This window comes from Phoenix dactylifera, chromosome 8, assembly GCF_009389715.1.
Source record: "Phoenix dactylifera cultivar Barhee BC4 chromosome 8, palm_55x_up_171113_PBpolish2nd_filt_p, whole genome shotgun sequence".
Taxonomy (NCBI): Eukaryota; Viridiplantae; Streptophyta; class Magnoliopsida; order Arecales; family Arecaceae; genus Phoenix; species Phoenix dactylifera.
In genome coordinates this window covers 4,753,183-4,772,478 of record NC_052399.1, presented here as the reverse complement: position 1 = coordinate 4,772,478, position 19,296 = coordinate 4,753,183, and the positions used below count along the sequence as shown (strand labels likewise).

At 42.4% G+C, this 19,296-nt stretch overlaps 1 protein-coding gene and 1 long non-coding RNA gene across 2 annotated transcripts; one reads left to right on the top strand and one right to left on the bottom strand.

The window, feature by feature from the left end:
• The first annotated feature begins 9,080 nt into the window (after positions 1 to 9,080).
• On the top strand, positions 9,081 to 16,651 carry LOC120111532. Its single transcript, XR_005512742.1, has 2 exons — positions 9,081 to 9,367; positions 9,482 to 16,651. It is a non-coding gene; the product is annotated as an uncharacterized LOC120111532 (long non-coding RNA).
• Positions 16,464 to 18,472, bottom strand: LOC103708744. The gene is made up of 2 exons (XM_008793806.4): positions 17,139 to 18,472; positions 16,464 to 16,992 (listed from the first exon to the last, which is right to left on the bottom strand). The coding sequence occupies exons 1-2, from the start codon at positions 17,278 to 17,280 to the stop codon at positions 16,727 to 16,729; spliced, it is 408 nt and encodes a 135-aa protein (XP_008792028.2). The 5' UTR covers positions 17,281 to 18,472; the 3' UTR covers positions 16,464 to 16,726.
• Positions 18,473 to 19,296: the final 824 nt, after the last annotated feature.

Below are 19,296 nucleotides of genomic sequence, written 5' to 3'. Positions count from 1 at the left end.
GGCAACCCTCAACCGAACAGATCTGTTCGGCTGCACAGTGCCGAACAGATCTGTTCGGCTGCACAGTGCCGAACAGATCTGTTCGGCTGCACAGTGCCGAACAGAAGGCTTCTGTCCGGCACTGTTCAGCCGAACAGAAACCTTTTGTTCGGCGATCCAGTGCCGAACGGAGCACGAACCGTGAAAAAAAAAATTTCGGGAGAAGCCGGCGAGGTGGTTCCGAGAGAAGCCGGCGAGGTGGTCGGAGATCGGGAGAATGCCGGCGACGAGAGGGAGAAGGGGGAACGGGGGGGTTTTGGGCGTTGGCGAGGTGTTTTGGAGGGGAAGAGCGGGGTGGGGGGGTTTGGGGGGTGTAGAGAGCAATTTAGGTGAGGGGGTGGGGAGGGTGGGGGGTAATTTAGAAATTTTTAATTTTTTAGGGGTGTCCTTAGCAAATGGGGGGGTGTAGAGAGTATTTAATTTTTTTTTAATTTTTGGGGGGTGTCCTGAGCAATAGGGGGGGGTGTATATAGAACCACCCTTTCCAGACCCGCCGTTGCTCCAGTACAGGGAATTTTTTCGGGGGGACGACATAAAATTTTTGAAATAATATATATATATATATATATATATATATATATATATATATTTGTAAAAATATAATAATTATTAATTTTAGAAACATTGATTTCTGTCGCAAAATGAGTTGATAAAACCTGTCGTTAAATAATGTCAGCTTGGGTTACCAAATTTCTCAACCCCATCTTTAACGGCTTTAGCTTTTGTAGCTTAATGTTATAACTTTTTTTATATCTAAAGAAAAAACCTTTATTCATTCAATCGCTCATCTATAAATTTGTTCCGGTATAAAATCCATGGCCGGCTTTGGTGTGCTGAATAGGGAATGAAGTGGCACCATAAAAAAATATTTACAGGCAAGTAGGTGATAACTCGGTGTTTAGAAGATGAAATTAGCCACCGCCGCTGCAATTACCGTAACCACCACAGCCGCCGCCGCGGCCACAACTAACGATACCAACACCACCGCCTTATACAAGTTGTTGCATGGCTTGGGCTTTTGGCCACCGTTGAAGATGAGTATAGCCAGGACTAGATCACCAGGCAGGCAAATGGATTCCACGGACGTCATTGCCAACCGACACGCTTGACATCCTAGCTGTCTTCTCTTTCTTTAAAATGGGGAGGGGACCCCGGCGGGAGATGGGGAGTGGGCTGCGATTGCGGTTGGGGTGAGAAGGGGACGGCGTCGCGGCGGGGGGGAGGTAGGCGAGGATGTTTACCAGAGAAATAAATGAGGGCGGTAATGTCAAGAGACTGTAGTTGTCATATTTTATTTAGTGACAAATTTACTCTAAATTTAAATCGAATATATTTTATCATAATGGTTGTTTGGTTATTTTTTATATAATTTATATTGTCAAAAAATGATAAAATTTTAAAAAATAAATTTATAGAAAAATTATATTTATAGATCTAGTGATGGAGGTGGTGCGGGATAGCATTGGTGCAGCTAATGAGATGATGAATTAATTGGATGGTGGAAGCCTTTTCCTCTTTCTTCGAGTGTCGGTGCCAGCAGCGATAGCAACAATCATCTAGTATAGTTGATGAGGGAGGAGAAAGCATGTGGGATCCAGTTAGGAAGGATAAAGGCCAGAGAGTCAAGTCGGAGGGTTTGTAATAGATAGCCTTGGAGGCTACAATGTGGATGATGAGGGCCCCGCTAGTGGCCGACTCTAATTGCTCCATACTTAAATGCTACGTAGTGCAGATCCAATAATCAACTATGGTAGCAATTAGCAAGTGCCCACAAAAAGGTTGTTGATTGTAGAGCACTACTAGTTGGGAGTTAGCGGCGGCTCACTTGCTCGCAGCTATGTTTGGTCGAAAAATATGTGCAATATGTAGTTTTGGTAGTATGATAATCTAAAATATATGAAGGTAACTACAATTTTCAGAAAAATATTTTTTTCAGCTTTTTTTTTTAGGGGAAATTAATCACCGGTACATTTATTGACCGGTCTTTAACGTTTAATCCCTGTTGACTGGTTGTTTAACGATCAGTCCAGCCATATTTCAATACTTTATTATGAGACGAAAACGCCCCCTAAGAATATTAAAATGCCCCTGCCCCTTTTGATCTCCCATTCCCAAAAGAAGAAGAAGAAACAGGGGCAGCCGCCACCGACCACGGCCCGTCCCCGCCCGAGCTCCCTCCCGCGGTCGCCACCGGCGCCGTCTCGCTCCCTACCGAGCCCCATCCCGCGGCCCCGCCACCTCCCGTGCCCCTTCCCTTCCTAATCTCCCGTTCTCAGAAGAAAAAGAAGAAGAAGAAGGCCCGGCCGCCGCCGACCACAGCTCGCCTCTGCCCGAGCTCCCTCCTGCGGCCGTCCCCGGCCCCTGCTCGCCCCCTCTCGCGGCCTCTTCCCTCCCGAGCCCCCTCCCATGGCCCGCCCCCGTCCGAGCTCCCTCTCACGGCCCCCGCCCGAGCTCCCTCCCGCGGCCGCCGTCGGCCCCGGCTCGCCGTCGACGGCGGCCCCGCCCCCTCCAACGGCCGCCACGGCCCGGCCCCCTCCGGCGCCGCCGGCTCGCAGGAGGAGAAGAAAGAAGAAAGAAGAAGAAGGGAAGAAGAGAAGAAAAAGAAAAGAAAAAAAAGGAAAAGAAAAGAAAAAGAAGGAAAAAAAATAAATAAATAAATAAATGCATAAATAAATAAATCAATAAATATAAATGAACAAATAAAATAAATAAAATAAATAAATAAATAAATAAATAATATATTCTATAATAAAATAAAATAATTATAAATAAATAAATAAAGCCGCCACGGCCGGGCCCTCTCCTGCGGCCCCCTTCTGCGGCCGCCATGGCCGGGCCCTCTCCCCCGGCCTCCGGTGGCGCCGGCCTGCGGGAGGAGAAGAAAGAAGAAGAAAGGAAGAAGAGAAAAAAAGGAAAAAGAAGGGAAAAAAGGAAAGAGAAAGAAGAGAGGGAAAGAAAAAGAAAAAAGGAAAGAAAAAGAAGAAAAGGAAAGAAGAAGAAAAAAAGGAAAGAAAAAGAAGAAAAGGAAAAAAAGAAAAAAAGAAAAGAAAAAGGAAGAAAAGGAAAGAAAAAGAAGAAAAGGAAAGAAAGAAAAGAAAAAGAAGAAAAAGAAAAGAAAAGAAGAAAAGGAAAAAAAGAAAAAAAGAAAAGAAAAAAAGAAGAAGAAAAAGGAAAGAAAAAGAAGAGAAGGAAAGAAAAAGAAAAAGAAAAAAGAAAAAAAGAAAAAAGAAAAGAAAAGAAAAGAAAAAAATAGAAGAAAAGAAAGAAAAAGAAGATTCATGTATGTGCAGAGAATACTTAATTGTGTACAGAGAACATTTAACTGTGTGCATCACACAGTTAAGTGTTCTCTGTACACAATTAAGTCTTCTCTGCACACACTTAACTGTGTGATGCGTAGAACACTTAACTGTGTGCAGAGAAAATTTAAATGTGTGCATATAAGACTTAATTGTGTATAGAGAATATTTAACTTAACTGTGTGATGTATAGAATACTTAACTGTGTTGAGAGAAGATTTAAGTGTGTGCACAGAAGACTTAATTGTGTGTAGAGAAGGAAAGAAAAAGAAAAATAAAAGAAAAAAAAGAAGGAAAGAAAAAGAAAAAAAGAAGAAAAAGGAAAGAAAAAGAAGAAAAAGGAAAGAAAAAGAGGAAAAAGGAAAGAAAAAGAAGAAAAGGAAAAAAGAAAAAAAGAAAAGAAAAGAAAAAAAATTGTCGATTAACTGTGTGCAAAAAGCAGAAAACTGTGTGCAAAAAGCACAAAACTGTGTTCGGGGGTAAATTTAGTGTGTGCCAACGTTAATTAAGTATGTTTCCAGGTTACATGCTCTAGGCTTACAACAATAAGTGTGTGCAAATGACACATATCTGTGTGCAGTAAACAATAAATTGTGTGCACAGAGCAGAATGCTGAACTTAACTGTGTGCACATGGCACATATCTGTGTGCAGTAATCGATAAACTGTGTGCAAAAAGCAGAAAACTGTGTGCAAAAAGCATAAAACTGTGTTCGGGAAATTGTGTGCATGGAGCAGAATGCTTAACTTAACTGTGTGCACATGGCACATATCTGTGTGCAGTAGTCGATTAACTGTGTGCAAAAAGCAGAAAACTGTGTGCAAAAAGCACAAAACTGTGTTCGGGGGTAAATTTAGTGCGTGCCAACGTTAATTAAGTATGTTTCCAGGTTAATTGAGTTTGTGCCATGCTCTAGGCTTACAACAATAAGTGTGTACAAATGACACATATCTGTGTGCAGTAAACAATAAATTGTGTGCACAGAGCAGAATGCTGAACTTAACTGTGTGCACATGGCACATATCTGTGTGCAGTAATCGATAAACTGTGTGCAAAAAGCAGAAAACTGTGCAAAAAGCATAAAACTGTGTTCGGGTAATTGTGTGCACAGAGCAGAATGCTTAACTGTGTGCACATGGCACATATCTGTGTGCAGTAGTCGATTAACTGTGTGCAAAAAGCAGAAAACTGTGTGCAAAAAGCACAAAACTGTGTTCGGGGGTAAATTTAGTGTGTGCCAACGTTAATTAAGTATGTTCGGGGGTAAATTTAGTGTGTGCCAACGTTAATTAAGTATGTTTCCAGGTTAACTGAGTTTGTGCCATGCTCTAGGCTTACAACAATAAGTGTGTGCAAATGACACATATCTGTGTGCAATAAACAATAAATTGTGTGCATAGAGCAGAATGCTGAACTTAACTGAGTTTTCTGCTTTTTGTAGAAATAATCCTTTTCTTCTTTTTCTTTTCTTTTTCTTCTTTCTTTCCTTTTTCTTCTTTTTCTTTCATTTTCTTCCTTTTTCTTTTCTTTTTTTTCTTTTCTTTCTTTTTCTTCTTTTTCTTTCTTTTTTTCTTCTTCTTTCCTTTTCTTCTTTTTCTTTCCTTTTTTTCTTTTTCTTTCCCTCTCTTCTTTTTCTTTCCTTTTCTTCTGTTTTTTTTTCTTTTCTTTTCTTTTTTTTCTTCTTTTCTTTTTTCTTTTCCTTTCCTTTTCTTCTTTTTTCTTTTTCTTTCCTTTTCTTCCTTTTTCTTTATTTATTTATTTATTTATAATTATTTTATTTTATTAGAATATATTATTTATTTATTTATTTTATTTATTTGTTTATTTATATTTATTGATTTATTTATTTATGCATTTATTTAATTATTTATTTTTTTTCTTTTTTTCTTTCTTTTTCTTTCCTTTTCTTTTTTTTTTTCTTTTTCTTCTCTTCTTCCCTTCTTCTTCTTTCTTCTTTCTTCTCCTCCTGCGAGCCGGCGGCGCCGGAGGGGGCCGGGCCGTGGCGGCCGTTGGAGGGGGCGGGGCCGCCGTCGACGGCGAGCCGGGGCCGACGGCGGCCGCGGGAGGGAGCTCGGGCGGGGGCCGTGGGAGGGGGCGAGGCCGCAGGAGGGGGCTAGGGAGGGGGCGAGCAGGGGCCGGCCGTGGCCACAGGAGGGAGCTCGGGCGGAGGCGCGCCATGGTCGGCGGCGGCCGGGCCTTCTTCTTCTTCTTTTTCTGCTGAGATCGAAAGATTAGGAGGGGAAGGAGCACGGGAGGTGGCGGTGCCGCGGGATGGGGCTCGGTAGGAAGCGAGACGGCGCCAATGGCAGCCACGGGAGGGAGCTCGGGCGGGGATGGGCCGTGGTCGGTGGCGGCTGTCCCTGTTTCTTCTTCTTCTTCTGGGAATGGGAGATCAAAAGGGGTAGGGGCATTTTCGGTATTTTTTGAAAAAACAAAAGGGGCTGAAGGACCGGGAATTAAACTTAAAAGAGATAATGGACGAAAAATTTTAAGACCGGGTCAACGGGGACTTTTTGTTATAGCGTGGTCTAAAAGAGGGTGGGTGATTAATTTTCCCTTTTTTTTATTACCTTATGCTCGTACGTAATCTCTACACTCCTGTCATAATTTCAGGACTTGTCTCTTAAGCGCTTTTGTGCCGTAGGGTTCATTCATTGATGGAGCTAGCGGATGGAGTCTTCACCTGTCGGTTTTTTTTTTTTAAAAAAAAGGGCATCCAATAATTTAAGGCTTTTGACGCACTGCATATCGCGTAGGTTATCAAATCCGCACCCGCGAGAGTTGACTACGAATTGTGGATAAGTTTATTTGTGGATCCGACAAACTTTTCGCATGCATGCAATGGTTGTTTAATTGAAGTTTTTCTTTTTTAAATATTAATGGTTGTATCTTCCTCTCTATGAAATTTACAAAACTTCGATAGGCACAGCACCCTATCTCAACCCAGGTCCCAGGTCAGTCCAGCTGAGGCGCGTTTCTGTCCGGCTGTACCCGACTCAAACCTAGCCAGACTTCAATGGGCGGCTTTATTTTATTTCTTTATATTCTATTATTTCTCTGTGCCGGCGGCCATCGCCTTTTTTTTCGCTAAAAAAGGAAAAAGAGGGAGGAAGGGACAAGCCCACCCCCGCATAGCAGCCCCGACCACTGGGCCCTCACCCCGCCAGGAGAATGTTCGATGCGGGTAGACCGAGTCGTGTGTTGGGCACCCCGACCTATTTTACTCATATCCTCCCCACCCGTGGGCCGGCTCGATTACCCGACCCTCCGTGTGAGTACGTCACACCTGGCACCACCCAAGCTACCAGCCGACCAATAGCGCTTCCAGACCCCGTATCCAGGCGTGGGGCATCCGGTCCCCAAATTTAATCGACGCCTGCGCGTTTCGAACCTGAAACCACTTGGTTGGAAGTAAACGCCCCGTTCCAACTGGGCTACCACCTTGGTGGCCGGCCGTCGCCTCTGTCTCTCATGTCTTCAGGTTGCGGCCGGCATCCGATATATCCTATCCGAGCGAGGGATTTTTTTTCTTATCACGCCCCAAATTTAGAGCATAATTCGTCACACCTCAGATCTAAAGCATGATATGGAGGGATACAACCCATAATAATACATGAAGCCAGCGTTATATTTGGCTTTCAAATCAATCATGAATATAATAAATAAATAGGAATCCAATGCCATCATCCATTAAATAAAATCAATATTATTTCAGAGTGTCTATATTCAAAAATAAAAACTAAACCCATAATCTTTATTATTCAGAAACTCACTAACTACAACGTTATAATCAACTGAAGAATTAAAGTTGTACTCTGCTATATAAATCGCCAAACTTACTAGCACAAACTCCAAGTTTGGACCATCCTTCATTCCTATGAATCTTATTTGTCTGGAAAGAGAAAAAAATAAAAATAGAATTGATGGGAGGCAAAATGGATTGTCCTACTCCAGCGTGGAGCAACCCAATTTCGACCGAGCAAACCTCAGAGCTGAGCAGGCCAGACCTCGATCATGCTAAGAACCAGGCTGACCTTGGACCCTGCCGAAGGCCGAGCCGACCTCGGTCCTGTCAACCTTGATCCCGTTGAAGATCCCGCGGATCTTCAGAATCCATATTCAAACAAATCTGGAAAAATATCTCTTGAATCCTCTGCCTGCGAGATTGATCTCCGTGATTCGCGTCGCCTCCAGCTAATGGCCAGCTGATCACAGCTCGGCCCGAGATTTCAGGTAACGGCTAATAGCCAGCTGATCATAGCTCGGCCCAAGATTTCAGGTAATGACCGAGACCCTCGCCCTATAAAAAGGGATAGGGAAAGGCCCTCAATAAACCATAAAAAGCCATAAGAAAACACTCAGAAATCTTTCCCAAAACTCTGAATCAACTTTAACCTAGCCATCGGAGGGCCTTCGCCGGAATCCCTGGCCAAAGCTTTGTGCAGGTACACCTGTGCACTGGAAGTTGCTCCCTCTTCGTCCCGGCCGGCGGCTTCTCGCTCGACACAGCTCAGTAACTAAACTTTTTAATACTTTACCGGATCAAGGATAAATTTTTTATTTTAATGCATCATTTAAAAAAATAATATATATATATTTCAAAATAAACATTTCATACTATAGTATATAAAACAAGTCATATAGCTAATCATGGGTGCATAAATCATTCATATTTGATAAACATAGCTCTAAATTTATTTTGCAAATAAATGCATAAATAATTTTTTTGCCATCTAGCCATATTATAGTTCAAAATATTACTCATAAATATTCGTGCTATGGTCACTTTATACCCGTAACAGGGCTTGTGTTCATAATCGATATGATATTATAGTTCGTATTCGTTTCCAACTTTTACCCATTGGCAGAGAGCTATTTTCGTTGAATACTAGCTCCGGGTACCGATTTTCCTAATTCAATGGTTCATATATACCTATATGTGAGCCTTTAGAAAGCTTATATTTTTTTCATAAAATATACATATAAATAGATGAAAAATACTAAATGACACGATCAAATTTATATTTCATAACAAAGTTATTTTTATTAAAAAATTTGGAGAACTATTTTTCATAATAAAGCATGATTTTTATACTGCATATGTTGATCTATAGTTTTAAGAAAAAGCATGACATTCCCCCACAAGCAAATTTTATGCACGAAAAATATGATCATAAAGAGTGCATGATCTACTTACAAGTTCGAAAACTAGTAAAGAGTATAAGATTTACTTATCTCTTTTATTTTAGACTATCAGACTTCGCTAGGCGACTTCGCTAGACCTATTTTAAGACATTAAAAGCGAGATTAATTTTTATTCGAATTTAAATAATAAGGAAGGAGACGGTTGGTCGAGTGACAGTGTTTGGCGGTTCCGGATGGGTCAGGCCTAAGCTATTCAATCAATAAATTATAGGGCAAGGACTCAATCAGAGCTGAGGTTAATCAACATAGTTTAACAATGGAAGTTTCAGTAGGCGTGCAAATAGATTGGGTTGGACCGGGTCATGAGTGGCCCAACCAAATCCGGTTTCATGTTCGGGTTCTACTTTTGGACCTAGGTTCAACCTAATAAAAAATCGGATTGGATCAGGTCCACAATGGTCCTGGGCCTAGTTTTTTCGGATCGGCCCACAGGCCCAAAGCAAGTGCGGGCCGATCAATAGACTGGGCCTTCGTACTCCTCTTCGCCCTCTCAGGGCAGCTCGAAAGGAACTTCCCTCGTGCTCCAGGTAAAGGGTTTCTGCCGTTCCGTTCGCTCGCTTCTTCTTCGATTTCATTTTTTGCACTCACTTATCACCGTATATTAATATCGATATATTTGATTGGCCGCGGGTTAGGCCTCATCTCCCTCGTCTTCTCTAACGTCTTTTCTTTTCCTCTTTCGATCGGTGCACATTCCGGAGTGCTGCATGCCACGATTACTTGTTGCTTCAAATATCGGCACCCTGAAGGGCTTGCAATGCCCATGCCCAGTTCATTCTTTCTGCAGCCTCAGCAACCGCACGCCTCTGCGCGCCCTGAGACTGGTGCGATTCACTTTCTTTATTACACGGCAGGAATCCATTTTAACTACTTTATCTCTGTTAATTTCATAGTCGAATTGATCTTCTACATGCTTTGATTTATCCATTTTATTCCAGGCTTCCAGCTATCATGTGATGCTCGCTCTTCATCCCTAATCAAAACGCCTTATAAGGCTCCCTCTACTTAAAAGGCTCGTTTTTGTTTTTCTTAAACTTCCCGACGTCGAATAGATAAGACTGTCATATGCCACTTACATACGGAAGAGAGCTTAAAGGTATCGCAAAGTTTGTCCGAGCGTCATAGGGATGAGAGGGATCCCTGATTACGGAAATTGCATTCCTTTTGTTCGAATATCTATATGGATTGTGGATGTGTATTGCATCCGCAACTGCCGTATGCATTGTAGACATCGAACATTATAACACATTTAACGGAAAAATCTTCCATATGATTATCTTGGGATTGAGCTGTACAGTGTTCTGATCCATTGGTAACCAGCTGGAATATGAAATTTGCCAATCATATTCTGAAGTTATAGGAGAGCTCCTTCATTCATATGTTTTTCCTTACCTTGTTGGAAAAAACAAGAAGAATGAATCTTATAAATTTCTCATACCTAATGGCCATCATGATGCTACAATTAAATAGTAAACAAAGTCAAGTCACCACTTTCATCAAGGATTTTTAAAGTACATTTACCCGTGTCAAACTTTTCAGCATAAATCCAAGTAGGAAATGTTTCTTTCCTATTTTGTTTGGTGTTGCTCATGATTGATTCCGTCTCATTTGATTTAGTTCAATGTTTTTATCTTCGCTACTTCTCCATTTCCTCGGAGAGTACTTCTTACTATCTCTAACCTAATCAGTTATTAACAAAGCTTTCTTGGCATATTCCTCTTGCTACACTCATTTTAGTTCAGTTTTCTTGTTTAGTATTCATATCATGGGTTAGGTGGGACATGTTCCATGAACAGAAAGTTGCATTGTTCTCGTGTGCTAGATGAGCTGTAGGATCATTTAAACTTCTTGTATTCCTATTTGAGATTATGTCTCCTGGCAGTTTGAGCTTCACATCTTGCTTTCTCTCATTTGATGCATTCTTTTTAGCATACCATATTCTATTATTGCTTCGTTCTGTTGCAGTCTTCAAAAAAAATTGCATTGTCAAGAAGTTCCTTCTAAGTTAACCATTTCGTGTGAGCGAGAGAATCTTATTCCTGAGTTTCTTGTTCCATTCTGACTTGCTCTATTAGTTTTATGAATTACAATTGAATATCTTTCACATGTATAACATATGAGTTCATTATTATTGTTCAAAGTTCTTCACAGGATTGCTATGTATATACATGGACCAAGCTGAATGATAAGTTGCCTTTTCTTTGAATCTCTCAACTGAGATTGAGACCAAAAAATAACATGACATAGTGACAACCTTATACCTGATCAGTATAGGGAATTGTGGTTTATTTGACAGTTCCTAAATAATCCTTGAAAAGGAAGAACTAAAGCCGTTGCAACTTAATATGGACACTATTAAGACAGAGGTGTATCAAGGAATCGTTGAACATGGATTGAAAGCAGATATCTCCAGGTCTTGTCTTAGTTTTCTATCAATAAAACCTTCATTTTTCTATGGTTAACAACATTTGTTGCTGGTGTCTGTTCTGTGTCACATTGATGCACTCCATTGCCTTTTTCTGACCGACACATACACACATATTAGATTATTGATAGGTGTATTCTGCACGCTATACTCATGGCATATGCCTAGTAGCATAGAACTTCTAGCTGAGGCAATCTACCAGCTTTGAAACTCTCCTGAAACTCAGACCTGTACCTGCTCCTAAGTGCTTCCTTCAAGCATTTTTATAATATCCGCTTCACTGCACCTGTACCTGCTTCCGCACCTACTCTTGATTCTGGCAACTAAGTGGCATACTTGATGCAGATGTATCAGCGATAGGTCATGCTGCAAAGCTCAGATTATCCATCTTGAAATTTTTGCCAGAATGTTTAATTAATGGTGTAAAATGGATTATTGTACCACTAAATTATACATATGTTGTGTGCTATATTTTAATTTTGCTGGAGTTATCTTTGTGAGATCTTGATTGATGCTTAGTTGGACTGAAAATGCTAAAACATGCCAATTGAATTACTACTTTGTCTCTATACTTATAGTAGCAAACACATCAAGATCCTTTTAGTTGAGTTGCTGGAGCAAAAGATGAGTAGCTGGAGTGAGTGGTGTAATGGTCATATCCTGGATTCCAATCTCTAGGTGGTTCTGATAGAAACAAGGATTAGCTCCATGTCAACGCTGCTATTTGCATCAGACTCCTAGCTTTAATCTGAAGCAAGAATGAACTAAGGACTGCTTTGGCTGCTCAAAGCATGCTCTGCCTTGCTAATGTTCTGATTCTTCTGATAATGTGCATGTATAAATTAGCATTGTGGTTAATACTTGATTTATATTGATTGTATACATATTGTTTTTTGTTCACAAAACTTTCTGAGTTTGGAGCGAACCTGGTTTGTTCTATTAGGATTAGGAAATCTATTCTCCATTTTTTCTAATGTATTAAAGTTTCAGTCTCCGTCATTGATTATCTTATTGGACATGGTCTAGCTTTAATAATTCATAAACTTGATGGTTTTAGTTTGGAGACTTTGGAAGAAACAGATGGTTTACATAAAATATATGGATGTTCTAATTGTGATTTCAGTGGATGTTTGTGTACTAGAACTGTTTAAGATGGAGGGCTGCTTTATCAGAAAAGGGATGGGTATGGGAATCTCTTGGACTTTGTTCGCCTTGTTGCTTGGTGAGCGGTTCATATTTTTAATAACTTTTTTGGATTGCTATCAATCATGACATAGCGAAAGCTTTTTTTTTTTCTTTCCTTTGTTCACACTTTCTAACAAATATTGTTGTACTTGAAGCAGCATGCCATCTTAATAAAGATTGTCTTCTTCTTCTTTTCATTATAAAATTTTTCAAATGCAACACCGAGGAGCTGAACCCTGGAAGGTGCCGCTCAAATGAGCTAATAGTTGTTAGCAAGTTAATGATACATCGTATATAACCACAGGGATGCGGCTCGAGAAACACCACTAAATAAGTGATACGTCTTGTTTAGCAATGTTTCTTGAGCTGCATTTGTAGTTAGTTGAGCCATCTGCCATAGAATTTGGGACAAAACAGCTATTTCAGGACTAAACTCGATACCGAAGTCAGTGCAGCAATCCATATTTCATGCTATTTGCTGCACCTCTTTGTCCTGGAAGCAGAATCTTCTTTTCAGTTTTGTCCTTCCTTCCTTCAGAAATTTCAAGAAGTTTGTTCAGCCTATAGAAATCATTTACCATCTTTAAACAGAGTTCAAGTATTTGCGCATCACTTGCTAGTCATACTTCAAGCATCCTTGTCAACCTTTTCATGCGGCTTCACTAATTGCACTGCATGTCAATCCATACAGTTTGGCTGTCCCTGCTCTTAAACTCGTCAGATATAGCACCCTAAGCCATGTCATCTTCTTCATCCACAGAAAAGTCATATATAGCAACTGCATGGAAGATCATTGTACCGGAGCCTCATCTCCAATTATAGCCACTAAAATTGAATTCCAAGGATTAGTTTGGTTGAGATTAATTTGAACATTCCTCGGGACTGGACGCCCCTTAGTTGCAAAGAAATCAGCTGTTCATGAACTAGTCTGGTCATCGCTGCATGATCTGCGACCGAGGAGCACAAAGGAATTTCTTTTTCAAATCGAGCAGCAAATCTTGCCAGTTCCAGGGGACGGAAGCTCAAAACTGACCCCTGATTTGCTTCCCTAGTCACTCGATCATCCTCTCGCCAAATTCTATTTGCGTCTGTTTATTCATCAACCCTGCTGGCTGCTGATGTAATTAGGATGTAAGTCTGTGGAAATAGCATTCCCATTTACTTTCCCGACACTGTAGGTTATTTGATATTAGAACCTCATTTTCTATAAGTCTCGAATCAGGATTGTTCATTTTTGGGTATGACATTTATCAAATCTATCGACCTCAGGATATGCAACCTACATACTCTGATGATGTAGGTCGCTGACTTTCCTCTCTGCATGCGTCGTTTTTCTTTTCTTCGCGCTTTTTTTTTTTTCTTCTTTTTTTTGCTCTGTGCAGCAATATAAAATGGTGTACGCTGGGAACTTTATTCGTCGTACGGCACCATTGCCTTCACATTGGGGAAATGGGCAAATGCGAATAGAAAGAAAAGTGGTTGCGTCTCACGCGGGCATCTGCCTCTTTGCACGCACTCTTCCCTGGCGCTCCTCGAATTGGCTTCCGTGGTCTATGAGAGAGACCTGTAGGTCCCCCGGACCAGGTCAGAGCCGTGGCACAGACCGCATCATCGTCATCTCAGGATTTTGCTGTCTTCCTGATCGAGAGGAATCTTTGATGCATGGAAGGAGCTGATGATTGGGGCAGTCCTGCTGGTCGGCACTACGGGCCAGGGAAAGCAGACGTCTTCCGATTCTCTGTCAGCTCATGGCTTCAGCGAATGAAGTACGGCGGTATGTGAGATTGAAATGCATGCATCTATCCATCCATGAAAAATGCTTATCCTGCTGGATTTTGGTATGGGTCATGCTCAGCGGCATCGAGATGGTTGCCTGACCAGCGCGCTTACGATTACCATGCTGCAGAAAAGTTCGGACGGACGATGAGAACCACTTTGACGTGTTCGCGTATTTGATCAATGGTTCCGTGTACAACTTCCTCATTGACCGGGAGACAGATTTGATCATTCCGCCTCCTCATCAAGGGTTGAAAGAGGTGGAGAGGACAGCCAGCTTGAGTTTTGGTATGCCGGCACCAAAGGATGATCCGGCGGGTGTGTGTCCCACGTAAATGAATTCCGACGGAATTCATTGTTGGCTCGTGCGTTGACTCATGATTTGATTCAACCCAGTCCATTTTAGAGGTCTTGTAGAGCCGGATCGGATTCTAAAATTGAACCTGTTCTATTTTCGGATTGGATCTAGATTTACTAAATTTATATCCGATCCGATCTGAATCTGTAAAATTATTTAGACATGTGGGCTGCAGCCCGCGGAGGTGCAAACACAAATTCTAAAGTCATGGATGGATCGATCTGCATCGGATCCAACTCGGACCCAAATCAAACTGAAATCGGATTCGAATTTTTTGGATTGGATCTGAGTTATATATGGAGCCGACCCGACTCGATCTTTTATCGGATCAGGTCTGAGTCCAAAATTAGAACCCGAACAAAAAATCAAGTTAGATTGGATCATGAGTGACCCCGATCTAACATGACCCATTTGAACCTTTATTTGCGCCCGTCCATCGTTGAATCACCCAAGTCACATATCTCGAAGCGATCCGAACTCCCTCATTCATCCCGACATGCATATATCTCGAAGCAAGCAGTGGATTATTGCAACGTGGATGGGCGCGAAGGTAGGCGAATCCTTCTTTCCACAATCCTGGTCCGAGAATTTTTTTCATTTTTTAATGTTTTTTCTTTCTCTTTTTTGTTGGCTACACAAAAAAATTGGAGGGTGAGGTTCCAAAAGTTTTGAGGGATGATATTACATCCAGACTCGGACCAGAGACTTCTCGTTTTTTTTCTTAATTAACATGATAGAAATTCTGCTTTTCTTTTTTGCCACCCTAGCACTAATGTTGGGGAACTAAAGGAGCGACTTCTGATAAGGCAGGGCTCCTGTGATGCTTTGGTTTGTATTTTTATTCCATGAAGCGGTTTTATGTACACAAAGTCATCTAAACAAGTGTAGTGAAATGTCTTGTGCTACGCTATCATCCAAATTTTGTCCACGATGCATTCTAGAATTGTCGAGAGGAGCGCATATCGGACGTAATAGAAGAGCAGGAAATTAATTAACCAATGCAATCACGGACGGTCTTTGGCCTTTTGTTGAAAGTCCCTTGACGCTCTCCTGCTCCGGATCCATCAGTAGAGATGCGCTAGCTCCGCCATCCAATAAGTTCGATCCCTCTTCTGTCGGAAAAACCAGCAAGATCCGGTCCTGTCCCACCGGCAGACGACCCACGGCTTGCTTATAACATGAAACAGCGGTACGGACAAAATCCTGGCTCGATAATTTTCATGGTATAAATGGTAATTTAAATTACTCTAGCATAAGTGCAACCAGCCAAATCATTAAAAAAAAAAAAGCGCGATATTTTCAAAATCAGGCTTCCAGCAGCAGGTGGGGCCGGAGACCAAATATTGCCTGTATTCTATGGCTTCTCCATCCGGTGGGAGGGCCAATCGTCGCCCATCGATGAGCAGAAACACTACTGCTTGCCCCAGACCGAGGGAGTGGGCGAGCACTTGGCCCCCTGCCATGGGCTGACCCTCAGCCTGACGCCAGCCATTACGATGGATAGGGACGGCCACGAGCGAGCGTGATCCACACACTCGCGCACAGGAACGGCAGGGAGTTGCATCATGCGACATGGGGTGGCCCTTTTTTTTGTTTTTGGTTTTTGTGCGCGCGCGCGCGTTGCATTCCGAAGATTAATGTCATGTCACGTCCCGTTGGCAGGGGAGGGAGTTATCGGTGCCGCTACTATGCTTGGAGGAGCTAACATTGTGCTGGAAGGGGACTTAAAGGATGCTGATCAATTGGATAATGAAACCAGCAACCCGGATTGAAGGTGATTATCATCTTCCGAAATTTAGAGGATCAGTTTCACCCTTGTCCTATCCGAAGCTGTCCAGATCCACAGAGAGACTAATGATGCTGTGGATAAGATAGCTTTTTTATGGGGCTAATCATGCGAGCCATGTACTCTGGGACTCCATCTCCTCGGTTCCAATGTCATATATTGTGATTTCAGTGGACGTATGTGTACTAGAACTGTTCAAGATGGAGGGCTGCTTTATCAGAAAAAAGATCGGTGTGGGAATCTCTTGGCCTAACGATGCTCGGTCAAACTACCGGGCCCTCCTCGGTCCCCGCCTTGCCCCCTCCAAATTTCCAAAGGCTGTTCGACTCCAACAATTTGTCGGTCACCGCAAAAGCAGCCACAACATATCCACATGCCTCATCATCATCATACTCGACCGCCCAACTTGGTTTTGTGAAACAGAAATTCACGGTACAAAGGAAGCGTTCGTTCGGTAAATGGCAAGCAGCTTAGGCACACATGTGCTTCTCCCTGCATCCAGTCCGAGCACGGTCAGCAGATTCTCCAATCTCTCTCTCTCTCTCTCTCTCTCTCACACACACACACACACACACACACTCTCTCTCTCTCTCTATACAAAGAATTGGGGGTTAAACTTTTGGTACGCTAAAGAAAGGAAGGAAGAGAAGGAATCAATAGGAACAGGTCATTCGGTGCAAGCGATCTTGGAGAATTCCGTTGTACAGGGCCACCCGGTTCGCCGGCATTCCCCGGACCCGTCGGACCTCCTCCTCCGACCGCGCCGACGCCGGTGGCAGGGTGGCCATATCCTCCTCCTCCTCCTCCTCCTCCTCCTCGTCGCTGCTGCCGCTGGTCTCCCCAAGGAGCTCCTCCACCTGCGCCGCGAAGTGGACCCTCTTCTTCTTCTTGCTGCTCGCTCTGTCCCTTTTCCTCTCCTCTGCAGCACATCGTCGTCATAATTAATAGTTAATAACGAATAATCGATACAATAGAAGGGAGGAGGAATCTGGGTTTTCTGTTGGTTTTGAGAGCGAATTGAAAGGAAAGAAGAAAATCAGGGAAGACTCTGAGAAGGGAAAGAACCAGAGGAGATGCAGGAGCGAAGATTGCACTGCCGGGCCGGGAAGGACCATTGCCGGCAGAGGGCGAGGAGAATTACGGTGCCGGAGACCGCCATGGCGGTGGCCAAGGCCACCCCGTGAGACCCCATCAGAGAAGACCTCATTTTGCGTCCCTTCCTTCCCTTCTACTTGTTGCAGGTGGAGGAAGGATGGATGGATGGATGGATGGCATGTGATGATGTCAAGAGCACATATTTATAAATGGAGGGGCGTCAGCATGAACTATTTCCATTGGATGGATGTAGGGCGAGGGATTACGTCTGTGAATTTATTGGCGTCAGCATCTGGGGTTTGGGTTTGGCACGGCAGTGAGGTTTGGGTGCGGCCAGCCTCTTGTTACAGAAAAGGGAGAGATTGGGCAGTGGAGGGTTGGGTGCGGTCAGCCTCTTATTAGAGAAAAGGGGGAGAAAGAGACGCCACCATCCCAATTTCAAAAGAATTCATCTTCTTTCAAAATAATTATTAGATGGATCATATCCATTGTGAATCTAAATAGATTCATTCAACCATACAATAAAACCATTAGATTGTGAATCTAGATAGCTTTATTTCTCGGATGAGATTATTATATAATTTTATGCCATTCTAAATCTACATAATAATTTTTCTATCAGCTAGCTAGCCAGGCATAGCTTCTTTCACCAATTTAGTTTTGGAACTTGCAGAAGGGGGTGCCCGTCTTCATCTTATGCAGGACATGGCACAGTAGAAAAATGATTGGGACGGTAATAATTCACCACAACAGCATGCTTCAGCAAGATAGCATACCATTTGTATTTGGTATGGCTCAGCTATCGTACTATCGTCTTAAAAGCAGTTCTATGTTGGAAGAAAGTTCGAAATGATTTAAAAATAATTCATCATAGCCTCTAGGTTTAAAATTATAATTATGATAGTGGAAACTCTTAGCCAAAAAAAAAAAAAATAATAATCTAGTACACATTTGTCACAACTTGTATCTAACATATGAGCCAAAGACTAACCTTACCAACAACAATATAAATAACACAAACGAGGTTGGTTTTAGTTTGTGGTGAAGGTAGGTTAAGACGTTTAATAAGTGAGTAAAGCGACCGAGACTCTTCGAGAAGGTGATATGATAATATAGCTGAATGAATGCTGCCAAGCAAGGATGGCGATTGGCATCCCCATTCCTGGACAAATCAGAGCAGGGTACCCGACATTGATCATTGCGAAGAATCTGGCGAAGAATATTCTGGGAATTTCCAGATAGGACCGGACTTATCTGCCCATACGAAAAGAAAAAGAAAAACAAATGACAGTTATCCTTCAGCATTCGGTACAAGATGGGAAAGGAGAAGATTGAAGTAAGAGGAGCTTGATGAGGTGATCAATGCGGTATCATTGGTTGCCTGGTCCGAAGGCCTTCACCCCCTCTTTAGATAATATATGCATACAAATTACAAAGATAGAGATTATTTTTATTATAGAATGACAGGGCAGGGGTGGCTCTCTTTATGCTTAAAGCAAGTGGCCCCCTCTCCCTCTCCCTCTCCCTCTCACCTAATACGGCTTTTTGTGTCGTCCTTTCCGCGCATGGCATAATATAATATATGTGGATCGCTGACAATTCAAGGGTTTTAACCTTTTAATAAAGGCAAAGATGTTGGACTTGTTGCGGAGGGGTTGGCGCCGAGGTCTTTCAATAATGGGAAATAGGCGTCGCTCTTTGGACACTTGTCGTCCATTGGCAACGTCCAAGTGGTAAACCTTAGTGTCGCTAGAGTTGGCAATCCAGAAGCTGCCCAGGGAATCGCTGGTTTCCTTGCAAAATATCGCCCCCGTGCAATGGATCCTTTCCGATCCCTATTTTCGCACGAGTGACGCATTTATAATGGAACTAAATGTGGTCATACGGACTCCTATCAGCTAGGCTCGGAGAGACCCTACAAAACCTTTAGTTGCATTTCGTCAACGACTCCAGTAAGTTGGATGCAGTCCCAAATATCATTGTAAATAGAAATATATCACACGCGTCGATTGTAGGAATATAGGATTATAAAGAACAAGCACTCTCGTCATCGGGGCCATTTCTTGTTATTTGCACGCAATCTACATATGCTATCTTTCTGGCATTGTCATTGACGATAGGACTGGGC

Bases quoted from the DNA above. Each gene is read 5' to 3' on its own strand.
- LOC103708744 (XM_008793806.4), bottom strand. From the start codon at position 17,280: ATGAGGTCTTCTCTGATGGGGTCTCACGGGGTGGCCTTGGCCACCGCC. The intron at 16,993-17,138 runs GTTCTTTCCCTT...GATGTGCTGCAG, and splicing joins TCGCTCCTGCATCTCCTCTG to AGGAGAGGAAAAGGGACAGA.